The 26,954-nt window shown below is 38.5% G+C and overlaps 1 protein-coding gene across 1 annotated transcript; it reads right to left on the reverse strand.

The window, feature by feature from the left end:
* Positions 1 to 18,311: 18,311 nt before the first annotated feature.
* Positions 18,312 to 26,130, reverse strand: si:ch211-216l23.2 (uncharacterized protein LOC565061 homolog). The gene is made up of 10 exons (XM_056261134.1): positions 25,923 to 26,130; positions 25,635 to 25,706; positions 25,341 to 25,406; positions 25,093 to 25,166; positions 24,855 to 24,987; positions 22,165 to 22,364; positions 20,232 to 20,507; positions 19,239 to 19,412; positions 18,691 to 19,101; positions 18,312 to 18,584 (listed from the first exon to the last, which is right to left on the reverse strand). Exons 2-10 carry the CDS (start codon positions 25,694 to 25,696, stop codon positions 18,547 to 18,549), a joined length of 1,434 nt encoding a protein of 477 aa, XP_056117109.1. The 5' UTR covers positions 25,697 to 25,706; positions 25,923 to 26,130; the 3' UTR covers positions 18,312 to 18,546.
* Between the last annotated feature and the right edge of the window lie 824 nt (positions 26,131 to 26,954).

Here is a 26,954-nt window from a genome sequence, read left to right on the forward strand (position 1 = left end):
AGACTGACCAAAATGCTGAACAACCGCATTAAGAAATATAAATTAAATATATATTCACACATACATTTTTTTTAAAAGAGACATTTCTAAAAATATCACAGAAGAAAGAAAGTCATACGATTTTGGAAAGACATTAGGGTAAGTAAATGACAATATACATTTTTGGCTAAAATATCCCTTTAATCTTTGGATTTCCTCAAAACTTAATTATAATATATATATTATATATATCCGGCAGACATCTAGATGGGGGGAAACTAAATGGAACAGAATGAGAAGGTCTTAAGATGCGTTTTAGGCATGTTTGTTAAAAAATAAATTCTTATAAAGAAGCATTTTTAACATGACATGTCATGCGAGAAAAAATAAATAAATCACCATCACGTAGTCTGATACATGATTGTTCATACAATCAACAATGCACAACCGCGCAGATGGACCCCCATCCCCGAGTACTTCATTGATTTATCTGTAGAGTACTCAAGGAGACAAAACGACCAAAATGCCGGCTTTACACCCTCTGGCAGGTGGAGGGCCCCGTGCCGAACGCCCCTGACCTAGGAGGAGGACGGCCTCCCTGGATCACACAGCCATCGGGACCCTCCAGAAATAGATGTCCCCAGTACACCACCAACAATACCATCAACCGAACAGGAGGGAGAAAGAGAACGGGGCTGTTACACACAAAGACGTAAGAGTACAGCCTGACTGCTCGGGAGACAGGAAGAACGAGAGAGAAAAAGAGAGAGAGAGTCTTAATTGCCTTATCCTGTAGTACAGGCTGGGGAGTGCTTTTTGACTTCGGCTTCCAATTTCACGCTACAGCATTATTTAGTTTGATACAGACTTGATTAGGCATTACAATGTGTCCCTCTCTGAAGGAGCTTTGCGGCCGGCCTGCATCACTAGAGGACAGATTAACTCTGCAATCACGCTCCTTCTGAGACCCTTCTACTGTTTGTTTAGCCCGCCGGAGACCGTGCCAGCGCATGTTTGTTTGTGTATGGGGATTTTGTGGGAGGGGTTCTTATTAAATGAACTCTACCCAAACTTACAGCGACCCTTATTATGGGACATGACCACAAGATATAGAAGGAAAGTGTGTGCTTTTGGAGGGGGGGATAACCCTCAGTCCTTGACCTCTCAGGGGTCTTCCTTTATATGAGAATTTCTAAAGAACTCAGTCTCAAATCATAGATAAATACACACAAGCGGTGCTGGTGAACATTACTTTTAAAACTAAAGTTACATTATTACTTTTTACAGAGTCTGCTGTTTTTGTCGGCAAACAAATAGATTAAATCATTTCTAATATAAACCATTCCATTAAAATAATTGATTTAATTTCTATAAATAGATGTTAGTGCAATCTATGATGAAATAAAGACAAAGTAGAGATTGAATTATTATACTTGTTACTTCTATAAAAGTTATTATGTTACATATACAATTGCATTTGTTTAAAATTCAAAATAAATCTAAAAAGCATTACTTGTTACTTTAAAAGAAACTGATCACAAGTCATGCTTTTTCTATTTAATCCATTTACTAACAAATGCAACTGAAAATCTCTTCATTCCCCATAAAGTCATCATGTAACAGTGTGACGTAATGTAAAAGTGCTTTAATAAATTAAAAGTGTAAAGTCACTTTAAGGAATATCACAATGCAACACGTTAACTAAAAGTAACGTTAACATGTTGCATTACTGTGTTACTTCCATAAGATGTTGATTTAATTTAAATGAAGTTTTACAAAATCACTCGTAACCAAGAGTGTAAAAGAGTACCGCACATGACAACATTATGGGACATGTTGTTCATTGAATTTGTCAGGAAATAAATTCAATTCAATTAAAAACATTCTAAATTTGATGTTTATTATAGTGTTAAAGTAACACTTACCTGGAATACTTATTTTACTGTCAATAACAGAAGGTATAAAACTGTACAACACTGAATGAGTGTGATAGACTTGGACTTTAGTGTCCTAACTAATTACGGATTGACTACGTCAGTACCAATGTGTAAAGTATTGCGTTTTACACTTTGCCTCAAGGTATTATGGTGCAAATATATGAAATTGGATTTTAATGATCAAGCTAGATCCAGATAGAAAAAAAAAAGAATCGACAGCCTGGTCCCTTGTCCTTGTCCATCACTTCAGAACAGGCCAAACTTTACATTTTTAACATCTGTCCATCCACCCATCCATCTATCCATCCATCAACACCAAGGCCCCACTGTACACAACCCCCACGCCCCGCGATCTCCAATTCTCTTTCTTTCCGCTCCCTCTCTCTGCCTCTCCTGGAGCAAGTCGGGCCCTGTTTGATGGTGACATGAAGCATTTATTAGGCGAGAGAAGCTGAGCAGGAAAGAGAGAATAAAGAAGAATTGGGAGCACGAGTGTGTGGATGGTTAATAATTTCTGCGGACTTCTCTTGGCCCTGGATTTTTATTTTATTTATTTTTTTCTATTGCAGTAGCTGAAAGAGACTCCCTACCCCATCATGTTCAACCACAACAACATAGATACGCACCTATCAGAGCGGCCCACATCACGCGCACACACGCGCGTCTGAGTGCCAGCAGATGGATGATTAAAAACACGCTGTGGCTGTAGCATGGAGAACTTTACCTGGGGACTAAACCGACGAGATATAACATAAGGTTAACTGATTTGGTTTGGATATGGCGAGCGTTTTGAAACAGTTTGAGTAAATTCTGCCTCTCTGGCAGTGCTCTAACACAAACACACACGTCAGCTGCACTGAAATGCAGGTCCACCGCACATGTGCTGCCACAGAGGTGGATGACTTGGTTCTACACACCTCCTTTAGTGTGGCCAGAGTCATCTCTCCTGACACAACAATAGTGGTGGTCGACCGTTATTGATTATTTGATGGCTGATACCGATGCCGATATCTTAGAGAGCAGGGTGGCCGACGGGCGATATAAAGCCGAGCCGATATATACATATTTTTTTATATTTATTTAACTTAACATTTAAAAAAATTATAAATAAATAATTTGAAAGTTAATTCAAAATAGATCTGCAAAAAAAAAGACATACTTTAGATGGCAACTTCATAATTCTGTAATCCTATTACAAAGACAAGGAAATACTAATTTTACATACAGTAAAAATAACAGGAATATGACATAGTGGTCAACTGGATATAGCTTGGCATAGTAAGAAATCAAGGGTTTAAAGTTCTGGTCTGTATTCAATTCGCACGGACCAACCATCACATATAGTGTAGATGCGTTCATGCAGTTTACAAATGCACACTTCAGAAGAGCTGGATTCAACAAAGTCTGCAAGGTTTGTGAAATGAAATGTTTATTAGATATTCAAAGACTTGTTTAAATGATACAAATGCATATTTGCTGAATGCTGACGGTAAATTCGAAAGTATTATAATGTTAGCCTTTTTATTTCTAACAATATAAACGCAAACGCTATAATACTTTTTGATTCAGTTCTATGTAATAACGTCAAAATAAAAGTCCTGATACGGAAACATCAGCAACACAGAAAAAAACTTATTGGCAGATATTTTAAAAATACCAAATATTGGCCAATATATCGGCCTTGGTGATATATCGTAGGACTACTATACACCCCTCCCAGATAAGTACCAGAAAACTCTCACATAGCCTACTCAAGCAAACCATCTAAAGCACAGATTTTTTAGGGAAGATTACGACTTTGGGAATAACAAGCATGTCAGAGCTGGTGCAGTGGGTGATGCATGTGAATGTGACACGTAAGAGACATTGTGCAAACAGAGATGCAGGTTTGAGTCTGATTCATCTCATTTCTTACACCACCTTCTCTCGTATTTCTTTTTTGACAAAAAAGGGCCATTTTTAATTATTGGTAACTGCTGCGCCATAACCCCCCCAAGTATTATACTATTTGCAAAATAACAGAATAGGCCTTATATTTAAAATATAAAAGTATCCCATGATTTACAAGTATTTTTTGAGAACTCAATTTACCTGCACGGCTTTACTTGTATATTATATCATGAATAATACAATTTAATAAGTTTAGTTAGGCAGAAGGGTGAGAAGTGAGGTGAGATGAGGTGAACAGAGAAAAGGCGAGAGTAATAATCACTCTTTGCCTTCTTCAGTTCCTCTGGGAACTTCTTGAATACAGGAGCAGCCCTCCAAAAAAGCACACATGCAAACTGAACTGCACACAATGGAAAAACCTGACTTTTAACCAACAAATGAACACATCGTAGAAGAACGGCTGTTTTGTAAATGTCATTATTACGCTTTTTTCCAGTGTCCCCTCCCCTTTATTCTCCCTTTGTGAGCGTATGTGTGTGCGAGCGCTCTCGAATGGAGAGCGACTTTAATTGTTTCTTCAGCATAGCCCCGCTGTTTGCACGGGTTATTATCCCCGACTTTGCGGGAGGGGAGGGGGGGCTTGCTGTTTGACGGGGAATTAAATGAAGAAAAATAAGGAATAACACATCTGACTCCAGGATCAAGGGCTCGTCTTTCTCTGGGGTCAGGCGGGCTAGCAGAACTGAGAGTCTTTTACAATGAGGGGCTAATTCTGTCTAAGCCAAAAAGGCTTCTATGCTAGGCTCCAGACTAGCCTCAGGATAAAGCGAGGAAGCTTCACGCCTTAAAATCAATTTATCAAGGCATTACTAACCCAACACAGAGACCTGTGGTTCACACACATAATCTGTCCGTGACGAAAAAGCAGACTGACAAGCACCGCTTCACTATTGTTAGTCCTGTCTGTATTTTTAAAACTAGTTACTTTAATTGATAAGTGAAGGGTCGCAGTAGTCTTTTATCATTCTGCCAAATCAATTACGCCTCTTTATTCACCGACGTAATTGTCTGGAAGATCTGAAACAAGGTACAGCCAGACGTTTTGACATCGGATGAACTCTGCAAATTACTCAAAAGTTCCGTTTTGCAGAGTCAAACTCTGTGTGTTTGTAAGGGCAAGGCTGCTCAACTCTGTAAGCATATCTTTGTTTTAGCGGTTTTGTTCTTGCTGCTAGAAAACTTTTTTAGGCCTTGTGAAATCGATAGGTTCTGCTCTGGAGAGAGCCACAAGCGTTCAAGAGATTTCTCTGTGCGTGGGCACATGCATGCGTACACACACACACACACACACACACACACACAGGAACATTTCACCTCCAGCTATACCAGTCCTTCACTGGTCTCGGACGGTTCCCCGAGCGCTTTGCCATAGGAGGCCAGATGACCTGGTGAGGGGTCAGAGGGGACTCTGGGGGGCGCAGCAGGGGTCAAACCAGCACCAGTACTCCTCATTAATGACCTCTGCAGCCCTTCAATCACCACCCTCAAAAAGCTCAGACCAGGGCCCGAAGCCTGTCCAGCAGGGAGACAGGCCAATAAATATATGCATCAGCCAGGTGTAGAGAGTGGGCTTAATTGCCCCCTTTCCTTATGTTTAATGTACAGCCCAGTGAGACAGGCAGGGTCGTAGAGCAGACACCCGGAGAGGAGAAAGAGAAGAGAGGAGAGCGTTAATGCATCTTTTAATATCAGGAAAAGCCAATTACCTACAGACAAACAGTTTCTAACTTTTGACATAGTCGGTAAGATTAACATTTAATGTTTTTGAAAGAAATGTCTTTTGTCCAACCAGGCTGCATTTATTTAATCAAAAATCTAGGAAAACAGTTTTATTCTAAAAACATTTTTACAATTTAATAACTGTTTTCTATTTTATTGTATTTTATTTTAAAACGGTTTATGCATGTGATGGCAACGCTGTCACATGAAGTAATTGTCAGCAGCCATTACTTCAGTCTTCAGTGTCACATGATCCTTCAGAAATCATTCACATACGCTGATTTGTTGCTCAAAAAATTATCAATATTTAAACCGGTTAAAAATTGTTGGTAATGGTGATACATTTCTTTCAGAATTCTTTGATAGAAATAAAAAGTTTAAAAGAACAGCATTTATTTGAAAAATAAATATATTGTAACATTATAAATCTCTTTACTGTCACATTTAATTAATAGAATGAATCCTTGCGGAGTAAAAGTATTAATCTTTACTGATTTTAAACTTTTGAATTTAGTAGGTAGTGTAACCCTGAGTGGGTCATAACATCCACAGTTTGACAGGCCTAAATTATAAAACGAGCCTTACTGTGTGAAACGTCACTCAAATTCCTATTCTAGGTCACCAAACTTAATTTCCTAAATGTAAAATAATACTTTCAAGATGTACCGCAACATGCTTTCTAGACAAAAGTCTCTGATGCTCTCGGTGGACTAAGTGAAAATGGCTGCCATGTTTAATCTACATGGGTACGAGCAGCTTTGAGAGACTCTTTCTCTGCGCGTTGTTCCAGCACGTTTTAATCTGCCCTCTGCAGCAGCCCAATCCGGGTTCCAGAGCGCAGCATCTTAGAACGGCCGCGATCCTCCGGGAAGGCCTGACAGGGGAGCCTTGGCTGGCAGGCTTGGTGGGGAAGGAAGAGGGGGGCGCAGGGAATGCCAACCACACAAACAGAATTAATAACAGCGAGCGTCAGAGCGACGCCTTCTCTTTAGAAGTGAAGCGTGGCATGGAGCGGGTCCGCAGCGAGCTCCGGTTCCGGGCCACTGAGCCCAGGCCTTCTGATAAAGCATGTGGCTAAGCCGGTACAATGGCAGAGCCTACGAATGAGCTCTTACATTAAGACAGATTCTTCCCCACAAAACTAGCAGGCAGGCTGCTGATAAGGAGTTGTCATTGGCAGACACACTGCCCACCAGGGAGAAACCCACATCCAAACCCATCCGCCTTTTCCTCCCATCACAGACCAGATGAATTACGCCACGATCTCCACACCAATAGGTGTCACTGCTTCAAAATAGAGCAAGCATAACTATTGGAGAATGTTAAAAAGCGGAAGAAAAAAAAACGTTTTGCCTCTTAATATCACGATACCAGTTGCATCAACATCCAAAGACAGCCATTAAAAGAGACCTCAGCTGCTGTCAAACTGTGCGCAATTACTTTTTTTTTTCAGGTTCTGATGAAATACTTTTAGAGTTGTTTAACTAATTGTTCATGCTGTGAAGTCAATGAAAAAAAAAAAAAAGCAAGAGCATAAAAATCAATTTTGTGGTTCATCTCCCATTACCTCAAAATCACACCCTCTAACAGTCAACACACAGACACTCAAAATAAATACTTCATTCTCCATCCTCACATAAACTGCCTGGAACTGAAACAAACACCTTCTCAACGTCAGAAGATTATTTTAATATTTTAAAAACAAAAACAATACAAAATCACTAAAAGAATGCTTAGTTAAACACAGATTTAGGAAAACATTAAACAAAACATGTTTCAGTCACTACAATAGAAAAGTGAATGGACATAATGACTAAAAATAAATGTAATCTATTATTCTCTACGAACCATCATTTGAAAATGAGCACCAGATGCAATAGGGTGATTAGGTGCAAAAAAAAAAAAAAAAAACAGCTCACAAATCAAAGCCTGAAATGAAAAATACAAATGCGGGATGCATAAGAACGCTGGGGGTTCTCGTTCCCTGATCTCTTCATTTGTGGCTTTGCAGCCCTATGGTAACTCACTTCAACATTTTACAACAGCCCACTGACCAATGAAACTTCCACACCGTTGCCAAAAGCCTAGGTGACAATAAAAAAAAGCCATTTAATGTTAAAACCAGATGGTGCCAGAAAGGAAGGAAAGCAAAGAGATGAGATCTGTACCGTTACACAAACACACACCAAAAAAAGATCAACACAGCACATTACAGCTTCATTGTCTCCTTTCTTATTCTCAAACATGTAACAGTTCTTCCGGAAGATGACAGTTTCAAATATTACCTCTGAAATCGCACAACAGAAAACCTCGGCAGTGTTCTTTAAAGTCAGAAAAATACACAACTTCATAGCTTTTATAAGAAAACTACAAAATGACTAGAAAATTCAATGCACATCTGAAAATGTACATTTAAAACAGCGAGTAATTACCCAATTCCCACAGAAAACTCTTGCTAAAGGATACATAATCTACAGCAAGATCTGAATGCATTCCTGAAAGACATTTTTTTTACATTTCAACCCATCCAACACGTACCCCTGATGTCAGTGGGCAGAGAGGGGAATAATGCCATTAGATTTCATTCTCAGCAAGCTTCAGACAAGGATTACTCAAACGTTTTCTCCCTTTCTTAGAATAAAAGGTCCAATTTGATTCGACTGACTGTAAACAACAGTGAAAAAATGGAAATAAGTGCCCTCTCTGTCTCCCTTCCTGTCGTGTGCATTCATCCCCCTCTTAATGTCCTGCAAATGAAGGGGATTTATTAATGTGTAATTAAGTAATAATCATCGCTACATAATGCATGAAACACTCAAGGGGACGGTGGAGATATGAAACAGGAATGCCACAGCTGAACACTCAGTGCATAGACACACATTAAAAAGGGATTAATTGAGAGAAATAATATTTTGATAAGCGCAGCTCCCTCTCCCCCTCTGACGAACGCTCGCTGTCTTTTTCCTCTCTAAATAATCTCTCTCTCGCTCTTGCGTGCGCGACTAACACTGGCAATCACAGTTTCTAATGTAATGTGATGTGATGTTGAGAGCACGACTTCTTTACCGGAAAATAATCCCCGGTCTAACAATGGGCAACGGTTTCTTGAGGAACCCCCTCTCTATGTGCCTGCATATGTTTCCGACAGCCGTAACACCTGCAGATTTGCACATATCAAAGCAGAAATTAATGACAAACAAGCTTAACCTCTGCATGAGCGAGCCAATACACTAGACACCGGGACATAAAAAACATGAATGATTTTGTGCATACCACACTCAGACATATTGTTGGTGCCCTTCTAATCTCAGTGCATAGCAATCAAAGCTAAAGGTGCTGGGCTGAGATAGGGACAGAGCGAGCCTTGGTTACATATTTAATTGGCCTCTGATTGACGTGCATCGCTGAGTCAATACAATCACTGTTTACCCCCCAAACCTCTGTGCTGCAGCAGGCCAATGCATACTTGATAGAAAACTGCAATAGTGTTTGTTGCAATACAACCAAACATTTGACTTGAAATTGCCTTGGGGAAAAATAAATAAATAAAATAAAAAATATCAGTTAATGCTTGGGGGGGAAGATGATGCATATTCAAATACAATATTTCTCTATCACTGCGCATGTGAAAAAGAAAAGCTGGTCAAAATAAACATTACGTTATTGATTACAGGGTCAAAAAGGCTGCTCTCTCTCCAAAACAACTCAACAACATTGTTTAGGATTGATCTGCACCCAGCAGGCTCTGTCCATGTTAAATATCTATGACAAGAAGTTATTCTTAACACGTTTTATTTTCACTTTAACAGCCATGAATATTATCCACTTACGCTCTCCATAAACTTATGACCATGTTTTTTCTCTCCTGATGAACCTCTGCAGATTGCGGCCGTTAATTAAAACAAAAAACTGGTTATTATTTGGGGGAGGGGGTACTAATATGGGCCACATGGCCACCCGAAAGCCCATCTGGTTTCTATTGGGGTGAGGGTGCCAAGTGATATCTCGACCGGCAGCACAATATCTGCCACACATTGCTGATGGACAAGGCAAAATAGCAGCAGGCCTTATTACTCCTAAATTCACCTGCCTGTGAGTGTTGAGTCTTGTAGGAGGGGCGTGAATAAGATGAGACTGTGTTTGACTGATTCTGCCATGTCAAAGTCACAACCAGTAATAAACAGAGACAATAAAAAGCAAAGAAGGGGGGAAAACACCAAGCTGAGAACTATAGAGAATCAGATTCCATTCACAATACCACTACAGACTGAGAAGGGGGTGTCTAAAATGAGTTGCATAAACATCTCAAATTTTGTAGGATTTCCACAGAGAGGACAAAATTGGAATATATTGAACTAACTGTCTATTTTATTATCAGTAGTAGTAGTATTAATAAAAAAAAATATTTTTACATTTAACAAATATTATTTATACATGCATTTAAAAAATAAAAAAGCATTAAATTATAATGCTTTTGACTATGAATGATTTATTGTTTAATTCTAAAAATAAATATAATTTAATACACATTAAACCAATTCAAAAATACTACTACTACTAACATTATTAAACCTAAAACAAACTCGAGCACTATTTCTAAAGCACCTTTCCTATAAGAGGTACTTGTACTGCCAACCACAAGACCTGCTGGCACCTGGCATCAAAATGTTAAAGTTTCATTTCTCTATGTGGAAAAAAGCATACTTCAAATCTATAAACATAATGTCACTAAGCAAAAACATTAAATCAGTGACTTTCACAATCCCCGCCAGTTTTACACATGAAATCTCATTGGCCATGTGAGTTGTTCCCTCTCGTAAAACGCTTACCTTTAACGGAGCGCGGTTTGGCCTGCTTGCGTCTAGACATCTCCGTGTTAAGAGCAATATTTTACTTTCTTTAACGGATGTCTTGTCCTCTCCGAGAAATATTGACAGGTCACGCGCTGATACTTGGGAGATTTCTTCACTTTGCCTGTTGCAATGCGGCAACTTCAGTATCGCTAGTCCAGAAGCGTTCAAAGGAAGAGAGAGTATGGCAAAGGAAATGGATATTCCAATGATTAAACTTCTCCAACCTGTAGATTTAACGAATAACTTGCGGCTTTTCCCGTGCTCGAGAAGCAAACGCTCTTTTGTTCCTCCGTAACGGCAGGCGCTGACGGTGGAGCGGGCACGCGCGCTCAGAGTTTCAAGAAGCGGAGCGTGCCCAAATTACACCTGATCAGAAGAGAGAGGTGCCAATACTTGCCGATAATATGGTAAACCCACTTCGAGGATGTTTCGGAATTGATTCGCAATGTTTTTCCTCCTTTTAGCAGTTGTCGCAACTGTCTCTTTTCGTTGTGATCCCGCCGAACCGCCCTCCTTCGCTGTTATTTTTCCGAAGGTGCCACTCTCAATGGCATTTTACGCAGCATTTTTACCTGAGGGGATTTTTCTTCTTTTTGTTTATCGTCTTAAAAACCGTAAATATTTCTAGTCGCTAGCCTCTCTCTCCCTTTTTCTTTGTCCTGACTCTGGTCTTCCCTCCGCCTCCCGATCCGACTGCTGGCGGGGCTGCAGCGCAGACACACATAATAAAGCCAGGCTTGGCTGGAAATGTAGCCGTGTCCCAGCAGGAGGATGTGAGAGTAGGGTCCCGGCGGGGGAGCGCTCTGATCCCGCAGGGAGCTCCGCACAGCCTGGGTTGAGCAGACAGAGAGAGCCAACAGCACCAAACCATGGTCAGCCATGGAAACTACAGCTTAACTTGGAGCACGGATCGGGGCCAAAACACGGAGCTTCGAGGAAACTCTGCAGCGTGCAAGAAAAAAGACGGACTGGATTCGCTTTTTGCGCTCCTTGTACTCGTGCCATCGTCTCGGGTTCACTCCAGCGTTTAACTGTCGATTGGATACGATGACATTTTGACTATTTGTGGGGCTTGTTTTGAACATTTAACATTCCTACGTCGTCTTTGAAAGCGTTTATCTGCGTTTAAAATGATAAGATTTAGGATTTAAAGAGATAGTTCGGCTCAACCAAAATGAAAACAGTGTCATCATTTACTCACCCTCACGTTGTTCCAAACCCGTTTGACTTTCTTTCTTCAGTGGAACACAAAAGGAGATGTTAGGCTGTATGTTAAGGTCTGACAGAATCAGTCACCATTCACTTCCAGAGCAATTTTTTTTCCCATACAATGAAAGTGAATGGTGACTGAAGAAATAAAGTCATACAGGTTTGAATCAACAAGAAGGTGAGTAAATGATGACAGCTTTGTAACTGTTGGTGTTAACCTTTGAAACGTTTTATTTTTTGGAAAAGATCTGCATATGAGAATAATGTTTGGTATTATCAGATGTGTTGTATTTTTCTAACTAATTGTTATAATGGGTTATTTTTAATTCACTTTAAACCCTTCTTATTGGCAGGATTAGGTGTTTTGGGCAGTATTTTCAGTCCCCATAGCGTTTGTCTGGCCGTCTGCGTGTGCAGAAATAGGATCATTTGTGCAAAAATCAACCTAAGAAATGGTCAAAATCACACGCGGTGTGCCGGAGCTGCTCGGCCGTTGTCATGGATAACATGTTGGGCACCCTGTCTCGGTCAGCGGGATGTCCTGCAGATTGAGCCGGGCACCCCGCGGAGCCACGGAGCGGCCTTTAAAATTGACCCCCCGCGGAGGACCGGGGCCCCTCTTGTCTCGTCTGAGCGCACGCCTGGAGACCGCTTTTAAATGTGCTTCTGGTGTCCCAGAGAGAGAGGCCGCTGACACGAAGGGGCGAAAGCTCACCGCAGTGGTCCCTTTTTCTCTGATAAATTCAAAGGAGGAAAATAGCCCACATTACAAGCTCCTTAAGGGTCAAGGACAGCTGAGACATGAATGGTTTGAAAGAGTGGCATTGTGAAATCACACAGCACACGATTACACCCTCTGTCATCTTTTTACGGATTTGCATTTTTCTTGTGCCACAATGAACGGTTCAGAATAAGACTTACAAGACATGTGGATGAAATTAATTAAGACGCTGGAGAAAAAGAGGTGTGAACGGCAAATGCGGTGGTCCTGTTTGGAATAGACACCGTTGCTATTTTAGGATGATTTTAATGAGTGGCAAATAATTTTTTGAGCTTGGATGATTGCATGCGCTTTGAAAAATACTGAACGTTTAGAGGAGGAACAAAATCTCACATTGGATATTACAAGGACGGAGGCCTTTGCAACACTTCATTTCACCGCTAACTGAATTCAAACGGTCTCGGTATTGGCTAGTATTTTCCTTCACGCAGCAGGGATGGTGGTAGATTGATGCCCTTACATTATTCATGTGACGATTATTCAAAATTTAGCAATAACTCAACAGCGTTTTGTCCTTTCTCTCATCCGTCTCCTCTCTCACCGTACCTAGGTATGCAGCTATTCTTATGCGACTATCGTCCATTGGACAGTGCGGCCTCAGAAAGCACCCTTAAACACTCCCCCATTGTACTGTCACAAGCCTGGAGAGTTCATGTTATATTTATGTTGCCTACAGCGTATTCTCTCTGTTCTGTTCTGTTCAGCTGAACTCACGCCAACTCCTCCAGGTCCCCCCTCCACAGACAATGTTACATCTCATTGGCTTTGCCCTAGATAGGCTATTTTTGTATGAAATAATTAGACATAACTGATTTAAATACTGCAAAGCCAACACTCTTTTGTCTCGTTAACAAAGTACAGGAGAGGCACACGCTTGCAGTGTCATTTATGTCAATCCGTACAAGGAGGCTAAAATACGTTTGTGTTCAAAGCTAATGGATCTGAAGCGGGGCCAAAAAAACAACATTTTATTAGCTTTCCTTCGATTCGGCTTTTACTTTCGGGACCGTGCTACGGTGACCTGACCTGATAGAATCTATTATGGAAGCAAAAAATGGCAGGAAAGCACTGCCAGAAGCTTTTAATTGTCTCGTGTACATCAGCAAAATATAGGATTGCTAAAATATGCCACCATACAGCACTAATTGCCCATATAAGGACAGCGCGGCGCTTAAAACAGCACGTTTTGTTTGTTACAGTGACCCCGGACCCAGACAGCCATGCTGATGCCGAGTGCACACGGGCACACGAGGGAGAGGTGCAGAGCAGGAACGCAGATTGGGGCTGACCGCTCGGCTGCACTTTAATGTACCCTCTACTTCATCAGTCCTGATTAGCCACCATAAAAATCCAGATTGAACATTACATTTTTACTGCTGATTGTCTTCCAAACACTCTCAGGTGTTGGCATGTTAAATGCCAGGGTGTGCATCTGTCCTCGCATCCCATTAGCTTGCTGCAGTGAGACGTCTGACTTGAAAAAGGGGACCCTCTTCAGAAACGAAAGCAATGCAGAACAAATTTCAGGCTTTTAGGCTTACCGCGTCTTGTGCCAAAACCTCAATAACAAGCCCCCCTCCAGCCCCCGTTTCCCTGGCTCTTGCCCCAGACTTACACAAAGAAACACCAGCTTTATGGACTTAGGGCATTAAAGCATAAAAAACAGCGGACGGAGAACAGGTTCGGAACACATGGCGTCAAACGAGGAGACCCGATCTCATCAGATCGCACAGGCTATACTGTTAAACGCTTCAATTTTTAGGTGCGCGGGCCGTGTTTTCAAAAGGGCACATGAAAGGGCTTAGCGAGAGAGAGAGAGAAGGCCCAAGCAAAAACGCTTTTCTGATGAGCTGCAACAATGCACTCACTCCCACGACATCAGCTCTCTGTTGGGAGTCTCCTCCTAATTTCCTCCATCCATAATAAAAAGAGCTACATTAAACAGTGCCATTAGTGCCAGCAATTTGTTTTATTCTCCACAGAAAGAGAAATGTTATCTGTGGCGGACAAACTTAACCCAATTAAAGCTCATTGTGTATGGGGGCCTTGCTGGGTCTTCAGCTGATGCCTAGGAACGAGGGCAGAGTCAGCCAACATTGGGGAGGGAGAGGGGGAAAAAGAGAACGATTGGAACACGTCTGGAGAATTAGGGAAAGTAGGAGAGAGACAAATGTGCTTTCAGGAAAAAAGACGGGAAGAGAAATTATGTTTTTGTGCATGTTCCCCCCACATCAAATCCCTCCCAAGATGGTTTGATAGAGGAATACTGCACAAAATGTACACTCAAAACGAAAATGCACGGATACACCGGCGCTTACATAAATAGTTGAAGGATTCATGTGAATGTAAAACATTTGCAATAGAATAACAAGGGCAGGAAGTGCATACAAAGCCACACGTTCTGAGACACTCGTTCATACCTTCACATTTTTGCTGTTAATTGTTGTGATAACACCTCTCGATTACAGGGGTTTAATTATCAACATGTTTGGCTGTTAGACCAAGTACCTGGCACAGATCCTGGTGAAGGGCTCAAGGTTTCTAATGAAGATCTCACTCACAGCAGCATACAGGAGCTCAGTGTGGTGCTGTCCTAACAAAGAAGCACATTGCGTTTAGAGACGACCTGGGTGTCTGTGAATTCTAACACAATAATGCCAAGAATATTCATAGTGATACATTTTGATTGATATCCAGTTGTGCGGGAATGGCAAGTGTGTGTCACTATGGGGAAAAAAAGCGATTCTGTGTGATTGCGGAATTACAGTAACAGTGACTGAATCGCATGTCGTGAGACACAAATGAGGCATGTCTGCACTTCCGTTATAGGGCGAAAGCTGGTTTCAGTCCGTTTGACTGGTAATCCTTTCATCTCCTATTGCATTTATCAGCTTTAGTGGAGCTGTTTTTTGCTCGCTTACCCAAAAAAGGCCCAATCAACACCTCCCAGCTGGTGAAATGAAGCAGAACCGGGCCTCCATTACTTTGAGACGTGATGGATACTTCACAGCTGCGGTTGAGTGTCTTTGATCAGAGACTGGAGAGACAAACAGCTGTAAAACATGCCCTACTAAAGACATACACACATTTGCTGACAGTGTGTGCCAATAGGATATACATGCAGACAGTGTATATACATACATACATACATATGAATGTACAGATTCCTACTAAACTACTTTCATTCTCACGCAGGGCCTAATGCTATATGAAATCTTAGCACGTATTTGAAGGAGAATTCTGAGAGGAAAAATACATCCATTTATTGTTTGAGTTGCTCTGAAAAAAAGACAATAAAACTTTAATAAAATAATTATTTTGACATAATTCTCATTTGAGTGCCATTTACTATTCTACCATGAATTGTCTTAGAAATATCTAGTCTTATTTGTATATTTGGTTTGTAATTTAAGTTTAACTTTGTCCTCAAATACAAACATTACGTCGTCTGAATGCAATAATGTCTCGCCCAATTTTAAAGGATGTGCACAAACTAACAAATGCAGATTCTTATTATTATGAAATTGCACTAGGAACAAGTAGCTACACCCAGCAAGCAAGCCTTCGATTTACCTCCCAATGGTTCATTTTGCGTGAGGAAATTATATTTACTGTTATTGAGAGGAAATAAATTCGCGCTAGCAATGTTTCAGAGAGCGAAAACAATATGTAGTGTTCATTTTGTGTTTAAATCGTATTAAATGCTGCATTTCAGTGTATCTTCTTTCACATGAAATATTCAAATAAAATATAACCAAATATAGCCTACTCTGAGAAGAAATTTTCTGTAATATAAAAACAAGCGCTGTTTTGAAGTTTGATATACAGAAGAACCCTAAATTAAACATTTAACTGCTGCATTTAATGTATTTTATGTAGGTCTACAGCGCCATCTAGTGGTTTAAATGACTTTACACGCAGATTAGCCTCGTGTCTTACTGCTTCAGTTTTTTCTCTGTGGTGATTAGTTAACTGTCTTAAATACTGCAAAAACACAATATCAAACACTTATATTAAATAGTAATATTATCGATTCTATTAATCTCCCTTTATTTAAAGGGACAGTTAACCCAGACATGTAAATTCTGCTATAATTTACTTACCCTCATTTTGTTCCCAATTTGTTTGACGTTCTCACGTGAAATGAGATGACAAACAGAGTCACCGTTTACTTAACGCTGATTTTTTCCCGTTTAGTATGGTAACGGCTTTCTGACTATTTATTCAGTTCCACGTAACGTTAATTGTCAGTTGTGGAATTTACTGTTGATTGACTATGGAAGCCATTTTTGCTAAATAAGAAAAAAAAGAGTCACGTTTTGGTAAATCATAATTATGATTTATGACAATCGTATAATATTTCTCATTTCTTTCCCCTTAGATTTCGATTTTTTTTTTCGTTCAACAATTTGTTATAATAATTATTACTTTTTTTCTATTTTATTTAATAAATTATGACTTATCTTTTTTCACTTTTTTTGTGATAATTATGATCTACCAAAGCATGACCTTTCTTTTCTTACGTGGCAGAAATGGGCTTCCATAATTTAATTATACATTTCTGCCCCTCATTAGATTTATGAATTTACCCTACTTTACATATTTTTCCAAAAAAAAATATTTCATTCTCATGTCATGTCTTATGTGGGCTAGTAGAAAACTCTTGGTGTCGGGATCAAGGGGAGTCTATCATTATCTATCAATTGTTCAAAGGAGTTCATGAAAGAAGAGTTAATTACATGCCCTCTTAGTTACATCACCCACTTGAAGACAAACACAAGGATTGTGATAAAGTTTTCAACCATACTATTCATAATACTGAGGAAATTATCAGGTTGTTTCAATGTCATATTTAAGTCAGGTCTGTTTCTATGTATGTTTGTTAAATAAATAATTCACCAAAAAACAATCATTATTTACTCCCCCTCATGTTGTTCGAAATTGTTATGAAATCTATATTTCTTTCTTCAGTGGAACACAAAAGGTTAATTTTATAGGTTAATAATATCTTGGCCATTTTTTTTAAATAAGGAAAGTAAAAGGGGCTATCAAGTTCCACAATAAAAAATAAAGAAACACCATAAAAGAAAAGTATTACAAATGTGGTCCGTACGACATGTACACTAAGTTTTCTGTGCATATGTGAAAAATGTACGTAGAATTGACAATTCTTTTGAGATCTTTTCAATTCAATCATCAATTGAACTAGTTAAAACAATTGGTCTAAATGATTTGTTCCTGCACGTTACATAACATTATCCCTACTGTCAAGCATGGTGATGGCAGCATCTTGCTCTGGTGTTTCTAAGCAAGAGAAACAAAAAAGATTGAGCCAAAATCCACAAGGGGTGCCTGTATCAGTCAGCCAAAGACCTGTTCAGAGCAGCGACCCCTTTGTTCCAGTAGAACAATGTTCCAAAGAATAAATGACTTCAGTCTAATAAAAAATATGTGGCATGACCTGAAAATTGCAGTCAGATGGCACAATTGATTTAGAAATTGGAGTGCATTTGTACTGAGAAACGTGGAATTGAATGGAATTTTTGACCAGTCAAAATTTACATGATCAGGCCGAAAATAAATTTAAAAAAAATCTTAAAAACAAAAACAATGTATTACAAAATATATATTCTCATCTCTTAAGATACAAAACAATATCTTCTTAAAAAAAAATCATGCAGTAAATGGTTAAGAATTTTTTTAATGAACAATTTTTATGCTTTTTATAATTATTTTAAAAAATTATTTTAGTCAAAAATCATCTACCATTCATCTAAATTCTAAATAGCCTTATATCACTGCCTCATACCAAAAATTGTATTTGAAATACATCCAATCATTGTACAGAGAATAGAACTGTTAAACACATTCTGAAAACTCAACTTATGTCACTGAAATATTTCAGATTTATTCTAAGAAATTAGTTTACACCGGTGGAAATAAAGAGAACACCACTGTGGCTTTTTCCATATCGGTACATCTTTAAACATCTCATGGGATCCTAAAAGAAACACAAAAGGCAAGTCCCTAAAATAAAAAAATGAAACAAGTCCAAAATGTAATGACTGTCCCCACGTGACAACATTGGCCTGTGATTTAATCGGGTGTCCTGAGAGAATCAAGGTAGCAGGCGTCGTGGCGGCCGCGGACCTAAACCTGGTAAAAAAAAAAAAAAGGAACCAAAAGAAAAGAAAAATCAGAGACAGATCCTTCCACACCAATAGTGCTCTAAAAAGACTTGAGAACATGAGAAAGTGCTGACCTGTTGGGGCTCCCATATGAAGGCTCCTGAGTGAAGGTGGCGGTACTCTAGGACCATGGGGTCCATTCTGCGGTGGGGGTCCACAGATAAGAGGCGTCTTTAGCAATGCATGAGAGCCCGGATGCTGCAATAGTCCTCTAGAGGACTGGAAACCAAGAGGCGGAGTGTCAAGCAAAGGGGCACGGGTGGGAGAGGGCCAATGTATAGGTGCTGGGCCTAAGAGAGGTTGTGGCTTGTCAAGACTGTGAGTGGCTACTGGCCCTCTAGATGGCTGAAGATTAAATGAAGGACCGTGAGAGACTGAAGGGGCCCGAGAAGGTAAAAGACTATGGGGGGCAGTTGGTCTGTGGGAAGGTGGCTTTAGATTATGCATTGAAAGCAAAGGAGGTGGTTTTGTTTTAGGATATGAGCCTGGAAACACAGAGAATACTGTATTCAAATACCACACAAAAAGGTACAACAAATCAATGTATGATTTTTTATTTTAAGTAAGAAACATTTCTTTTTCCATTTAGCACTTTATATCATCCTGTGCCCTAAAAACAAACCTTGCAATCCCATGTGATGTCCTGGGGGTGCATCTCCTGACCCCGAGGGTGGGTTTGTCTGCTCTCGTGGTGGTGGACCAGAACCAGCAGGCAGAAGTGGTGGAGGCTTTCCTAACCCTGGAGGCAGGCTGTTGATCACAGGAGCAACCTCACTGTCAACTTCAGCGGAAGATACTGAGGAAGAAAGGAACAAATAATCAATAAAGAGATGTTTCTATACAGAAATAAGAACAATGCATACACAATGCAATTGTATAGATTGGCTGTGATTATTATAATAATTATTTAATAATTTAAGTCAAATATTTATAAAAACTAGAAGAAATTAGAAAAAATTGTTGTGCTCTAAAATTGACAAAAACAATCCGTTTTCTTCAGATGCGTGGAGCCAAGGGAATATGGAAAACGAAACGAGCAAGAAATATTCTTGCAAGTCAAATATTTATAATTATACATTATTTAAAATATAAAATGTATTATATAAATAATTCATAATTTAAATGTTTTATATATATATTTATATACACTGTATATATATATATATATAATACAATTTGATTAATTTAATATACAAGTTAGACAAATTATAATAACAATAAGACAAAATGAAATTAATAAGACTATAAGTAAATTAATTATATAAATACAATTATTTACATGCAATTTTTTTTTTTTTTTATATTCATATTTTAAATAAAGTGCTAGTGACAGACCGATATACCATCATTGACGGTCCATGCTTGGTGGATTAACAGAAATGCTTCAAAACCTCCAGAGTAAATATTCTACATTTAAAAAAGAAATCAAATGGAATAAATTGTGTATAATTATAAATTAAAATGTGCATTGAATTTGATCATTCATAAATACATCTAGTTTAAGGAAATTCAATTATAATGTGCAAATTAAGAGCAACATGAGAATTACACACTTATAAAGACAACACAATATGAATATGAATGTAACTAGGCCAGGACATGGAAGCATGTTCACCTCGCAGATGGTCCTGGCGGTTTTGAAGATACTCCGCCAGTGTGCTGAGCTCCTCTGGGTACAGGTGCAGACCTTCGGCCAGGAGAAAGAGCAGGTGGCGGGTGGCAGAGGGAACAGTGTGGCGCTCCAGCTTGCCACGCTCCAGGTAGTCCTCCGTCAGCTCAGCCGCCCGAGCCGCGGTCTCCGTGGGGTCCAGCACACGCCGCGAACCGCTCAAGCGCCTGAACTCCACCATCACAAACTCCATGGCTTGTTCTTTGGGCATGTTTCGATGGACTGCAGAGAGGCAGAGGAAGGGTCAGCCAGAGGAGGGAGGGGGGTTACATATGGCGCTCAGTGTGAGCCGCTGCAGTCTAAGCAGTGCGCACAAGAGTTCTACCTCATCAGCAACATGCTGCAGTCTGGCAACCACTGCTTAACCCAATTACCACATTCAAATTCAGTATGCACTCAAAGGACACGTTCATGAGCACGCTTGTAAGTTTTTAGTAAGGGACATTTAACAGATTAGAAGTTTATATAATAAGATTGCTTTGAAAAGTTGTTTTGGACCAAATGTACTGTGTGTAATATGAGGAAGCAATGTGCATGAGATAAATCTTTTAGACTTTTGATAATTGGTCTTGTTCACAATGTCATTCAGCTTTGACAATCAGCAATAACGAATTCCTTCACTGGGAAAATTCGACAATTCAGTTCACGCGTTTAAAAGGATGGATCTGCACTTTAATAGATTCACTATTGAAGTGAGGGTAAGCTGGAATGCACTACATTGACCGTTTTTTTTAAGCCCATTCGGAGGATGTCAAACATGTTTGATATTTTGAGCAGGTTTTAGAACACATTGTTTTTATTTGTCATACATGTTCTGTTGTGTTCGAAACGACTTGTAAGTCTGGTAGTGTGTGATCCTCAGTTGTTTAGTTTTTCTCTGTAAGTTGGTAGGTGTATGATGCCTAGAGTTTCAAAATGTGTTAAAAAAAATGTGTATACCAGCCTTCAGAGAACTTACCAGCAAGGTGAGGTTTTATAGAAATAAAAATAAAAAACATTAATAATAAAAATAATATTAAACATCTGAAATACATTATATATTATTAACAGTGTTTTTTAAATCAAGTGGTGGGCATTAATTATAATATCAGAATTAAGGGCATTTCATCTATTTTAATGTGATGTTATTGTTTAGATGTTTTTTTTACATATGCGTGTCTACATTGATGAATTATTGCTTGGTTTTAATGGTGCAATTTAAACATTTAAAAACTGTTGATTGGTAAAATATTTGTACCCAAACCTGTTATAATAATGTCATTTTTTTGGAAAGAATGTATGCTTAACTTATTTGGACCATTCACAATTATCTTATGAATTATGTTTGTGAAAAAAAATGTAAAACCGGGGCAAAACTACAAGCTATTGTATTTGGAGGATTGTGAATATTTTTTTTCTTAAAAACAAAGGACATAAAAAAAAAAAACTTTAGAGGGGAATCAGTTATTGAGGTTATTAAAAAAAAGAAAAGAAAAATGTTTTTCCATAACTATTTTAAAACAAAGCATGTTTCTAGTCTAAGATCCGGTTTGTGTGTTTGCAATTTAGTTTTTTTCAACTGCCACAAGATACACAAACAGCTTTTTTTTGTAAAGTTTGCATTGCATTGAGATGACATTGACACATTTTGCAGTTCATATAAATGAATTATCTTTTTGGGCTGTTCTGAAAGTTACAGTATATTTTTAGAATATATCAATGCATGTTTTTTTGGTGCAATCACAGGAGTAAATGATCATACTAGTTCATACTAAAAAAAATGCCCACCACCAAGTCCAGGGTATTTTCTCTGTAGCTATTATATAATGTTATTTAACTATTGTTTGAAGTACATTTAAGTGGATTTATTGGGAGATAAATTGTGGGAGTCAGGACTTACTTTTGAGGGACTCTGAAAATATGATTACTGTGCACGAGGAGAGTGTTACATTAGTCTGCTCGACGAGAATACATAAGGGGGAACCGTCGGAGCGGACATCTTGGAGGGCCCGGGTCAGGCCTGATTCCACCTGCAGGTAAAGCATTTCCACCGAGAGGCCACGTTCCTGCAAACACTGGCCTATCGATTTGGGGTAATCCCTTTGAAAGAAGAAGAAGAGATCTGGTTATTGAGAACCATGCTTCAGGGCATGACGTGAGGAAATGTGAGGTTGTTGAGTGTGGCCTGGCTTATATATACAGTAATGAAAGGATAGAGATTTAATGAATAATGAATAAACCAACACAAATCTGCTTAGCATTATTAAAGTATATTAAACATTAGGTTGTTTCATTTGTTTTAGCTGAATAAATGCTTTTGTGTGTGGCATTAGTCTTCTTTGAGAGAAATAAATCCCAAAAGACATCAAAAATAAGTGAAAACTGTTTAAATATTAACTAAAAAGTAAGTTACATCATAATATCATCATTTAACACACATTTACACAACTAAATGACCAATATAGTGTTCAAATATTGTAAAACTGATTTGATTCAAATTTGAAATACTTCTATCGACACATTTATGACAAGAAATATTAATCAGATCACTTAAATGGGACTGTCTATTTTGTGTCAATAATTGTCTATTATTAAAAACAGAAATCTGCATTTTATGTAATGTAAATTAAAAACCTCCATGTTTAAAGATGTATTTTCCCTTTCGTTAGTAGAACGTTTGAGTTTTTGTCTAATTACTTGATATAAATATGGCTTGATTACTGAATATTTTGAATATCACCACTTCTCAAAGAGGCTCCATTGTATTTTGTTAAATGAACAAGGATTGTCTGGACATATTTATTCTTTCATAAAAAAATGTGAAAGTTTGTTTAGGAGACTGAAAATGTACACGAATAAATCAGTCATATGCAAATAAAAACAAATTATCCCTGCTATATATATCCTTTTTTTAAAGAGAATATTTTAAATGTTTTAAACTTTTTATTATTACCCTCTTTTAGAAATGTGAAATAGAACATTTAGATCTTCCGATCTCTACAGTTTTTAGGGCAGGGCTCTAAAGACTCCCTTAGCCTTTCATTTTAAATTGAATGCAACACATGACGCAGTGGTACCATAAAATGATGCAAGGTTTGTACCACCATGTGTTTCCGCAGCTTTGAGATTAGGATTCAGAAGTCATGCATTTAAATTTGTTTGTTGGGGGGTTGGTTGCTTGTTTTTGATTTTTTGTGAGACCACAGGGTGTAAACATTTGTGTTTGATTTGCTGGATAAATATAATTTACACAACATACAAATCCATTTTTAAACTTTTTTATTTATTATTAAATTAACCTCTTTTTGGAGACAGTTTGGCAAAATATTATGCTCAAAGGTTTCATTTTAAGCTCAAAGATTTTCATTTATTATCTTTTTTGTTTGTTTTTTTGTCCACTGGAAAAGCAGTGTAAAATAGTTATATTAGTGGATTTTTTTATTTATTAATTTATAAGGATTATAAGGAGACTGAAAGTGAATTGTAAAGAAAAAGGGTGTTCACACTTGGCATGTTTGGGTCGATTAAAACGTACCCTGGTGCGATTGCTCTGTTAGTGCCGTACATTTGCGGTACCATCCGAACCCTGGTGCGCACCAAACAAGCAGACCGAGACCGCTGAAAAGATGGGTCTCGATCCGCTTGCAAACGAACTCTGGTGTAGTTCGAATAAAATATGAACGCAACACAGACCAGACATGTAAACAGACCAAAAATGGGACATGATGTCACAAGCTGCGACCCTAAAAAGGACAGAATGCTCACGCACACCTGTTTTTTCTCGTCATAGTCGCGATGTTGCCCATCACAGTTCAGAACAGGCATCAGAACAGTGTCTTCTCGCAGCAGATCGTTTATGTGTGTGACGGAGGGATTCCTGCCGCTGTTTTGACTCCTTTACACATTTTACAAGCTCTTCACGAGTTCTCAGCTGGTCAAAATACCATCATATGTAGCTACACACATACAACAAGCGGATTTATTCCAGCACACAACATTGTTTTGGATTTTCATTAAGCTCCGTCGGAAAATATAAGTAATAAACGCCGACCAATCAGGTTGTGAACATATCCCTATGTCTTTAGGTTCTGTGTTAAAAATGCCAATCTGAACGCTAAGCGGACCAGGACTAAATGTTCTCTTTTTTTTGGTCCGGACAAAACGAACCGAACTACAAGTGTGAACACACCCTAAGAAGCAGAGACATCTGTTAAATAGTGGACACATTTTTGCCTAATTATGAACATTTAGAATACTAGTTTTTCAAGGCATATTTAATTTTCATTTAATTTCTCATAAATGATTTAAATAATAGCATATCCGGCAGAATTCAAGGATGGCTCCTGATACAAATCTTAATCCTGACAAATCCGACCTGTCTAACATCTGACAATAACTAAGACCATTCACACAACAGAGACTTTTCAGAAAACTAAAATTGCACAAAATGGGTAAACATGTCCCATATTTTCATGTGCCAACTCTGGAAAAAAGTTTGAAAATTGTATTTCCATTTAATACATAAAAGAAGCAAATTTCACACAATAATAATGCAAGAGAATTTTACTGCTACTTGAGGTATATACTCACACATTCTGGTTATTCACAGACAGGACGACACAGTCTGCAGGCTGTCTAGCAGCATCTCCATGTAGCTGCTGCAAGAACTTCTCATATATGGCAGTGCGTTGAATTGATGCCTCGTATTCCTCAGGTGAAACAGCTGATACAAACAAAGATGCTCAGAAAAGATTTTCCACAACAGAAACAACAGTAGCAGTGAGAAATCAAGTTCTTTATTGAAAAACCATTATATGAAAAATAATACCCGTTGACTGATGCGGTGAATGCTCATAGTCTGCTGTGCCAGAGTAGTCAATCCCTTCTTCTAAGCTTTCAAAGCTGAAAATTGAGGTATGATTGGGAGGGAAAGGTGTTTAGATGGAGATCAGAACAGTAATGAATCGCTCACAAAGAAGTAAATGTATATTTGGGAGAAACAGATATGTGAAAGAAGAATCTATATAAGGGATTTATAGACTTTACAAATAACACTAATGACACTATTTTAGTCACCTCTCAGATTGTGGAAGGTCATCTTTTCTGTCCTCCCTCATAGGATATGGTGGTCTTCGAAAAGATCTGAGAGGTTTTGGGACACAGCATGTAGTAAGTCACCATGATTATAATTAACATACCATCAAAAATGTAAACCGTAGGCTGTGTGTTAAAACCTAGAGAGTTGCCAAGCTAGACAGCACTTAAAAAAATTATATTAACGCTTTAAATGTTGCGAACATAGTCAAAGAATAGCCCAGAAGGAGGCAACTCTCAGTGTTTTGAAACAAAGCCTCTAAGTTACTCACATACCTTCCTCCACTATGTTTTGGTGGTGGTCTTCTGCCCCCAGCTTTCTGCGCCCACGCCGACATTTGGTTTCTTCTAAATGAATTGCAGTTGATAAATCTAAATTTACATAATATCGCGCGCGCAAGACACAATTGAGTTTTGGTTGCACAGCAAATCCTGCAACTACTCAACTATTATTTTAATCAAACAACCATGTCTATGCTCTTCAGTTAAAATAACGTCTAATACGTGTGATATTTGTCAAACTATTGTTATGAAAGCAATGAATTGTTGTGTAGCCCATTTTACCTGCGTAACGTTAGATCTTCGGTTATATTCCTGCTGGTTTATATCGCGATAAATTGATTAATGTGTCATCTCTGCCCGAGATCAGTAAATACTAAGATTATTTTTAGATGCAAATAGTGTATAACAGAGATGAATCCGAATCACTGCTCAGGGATAGCGCCAAAGGACCTACAACACACTCGATCTGACTTCCTTTCGATGAACAAGTGTATTTGAGGAAGCGTGTGCCGCCTCCTATCGGACAGGCAGACAAACGACGAGACCAATGACGTCACTAAACTGCCCAAGTACAGCTCGCTGCATCCTGCGGCGGACTTTAAAAAATATATATATTTTTTTATACATCTTTATTAAATCTTAACGATACAAACAGTAAGACACACAAATAGAGTCAATAATACAGAAAACACAATATTAGACAAGACAAGAACAGAGCCTTCAAATAAATACATTAAAGATAGATAGAGCATAACTGAATGGTTTTAGCAGCCTTGCTATTTTTTTAATCATAGATGGATTTGATGTACTGTTCCGCCTCCTTACCAAAAGCAATAAAGGAAGGTTTAGAATTACTAAATTTGGCTTTGTGAATATGATATTTTCCTAAAATGATCAATAGATTAATTAGGTAACCTATATTTCTTTATTTGTCAAGATGGAGACCAAACAGCACTGCACATCCCTCCATAACAAAGAAAAATCAGCGATAAGTTTAACAGTAATGTATCGGGACAGATCTTTCCAGAAACTGATGGTGTGGGACATTGCCAGAACAGGTGTACCATTGTTTCTGGACATACTCCACATAAAGAACAGTTAACACATATGTCAAGCTTAAACCTTATGAGATATTGCTTAGCAGAATACCTATGTATCATTTTGAAAGAGATTTCTCATACTTTATTCGTAAGGAGGTATTTGTAAGGAAGGTTCCATATTCCCCCAATTCAGGTTATCAACAAAGTTTGGCCAATAGGGAACAACATTAGGGGTGCAGGTGACATCTCTCTGGAATAAAGAACTAATATACTT

The sequence above is a fragment of the Rhinichthys klamathensis genome, unplaced genomic scaffold (assembly GCF_029890125.1).
Source record: "Rhinichthys klamathensis goyatoka isolate OS25496 unplaced genomic scaffold, OSU_Roscu_1.1 h1tg000181l_1, whole genome shotgun sequence".
NCBI lineage: Eukaryota > Metazoa > Chordata > Actinopteri > Cypriniformes > Leuciscidae > Rhinichthys > Rhinichthys klamathensis.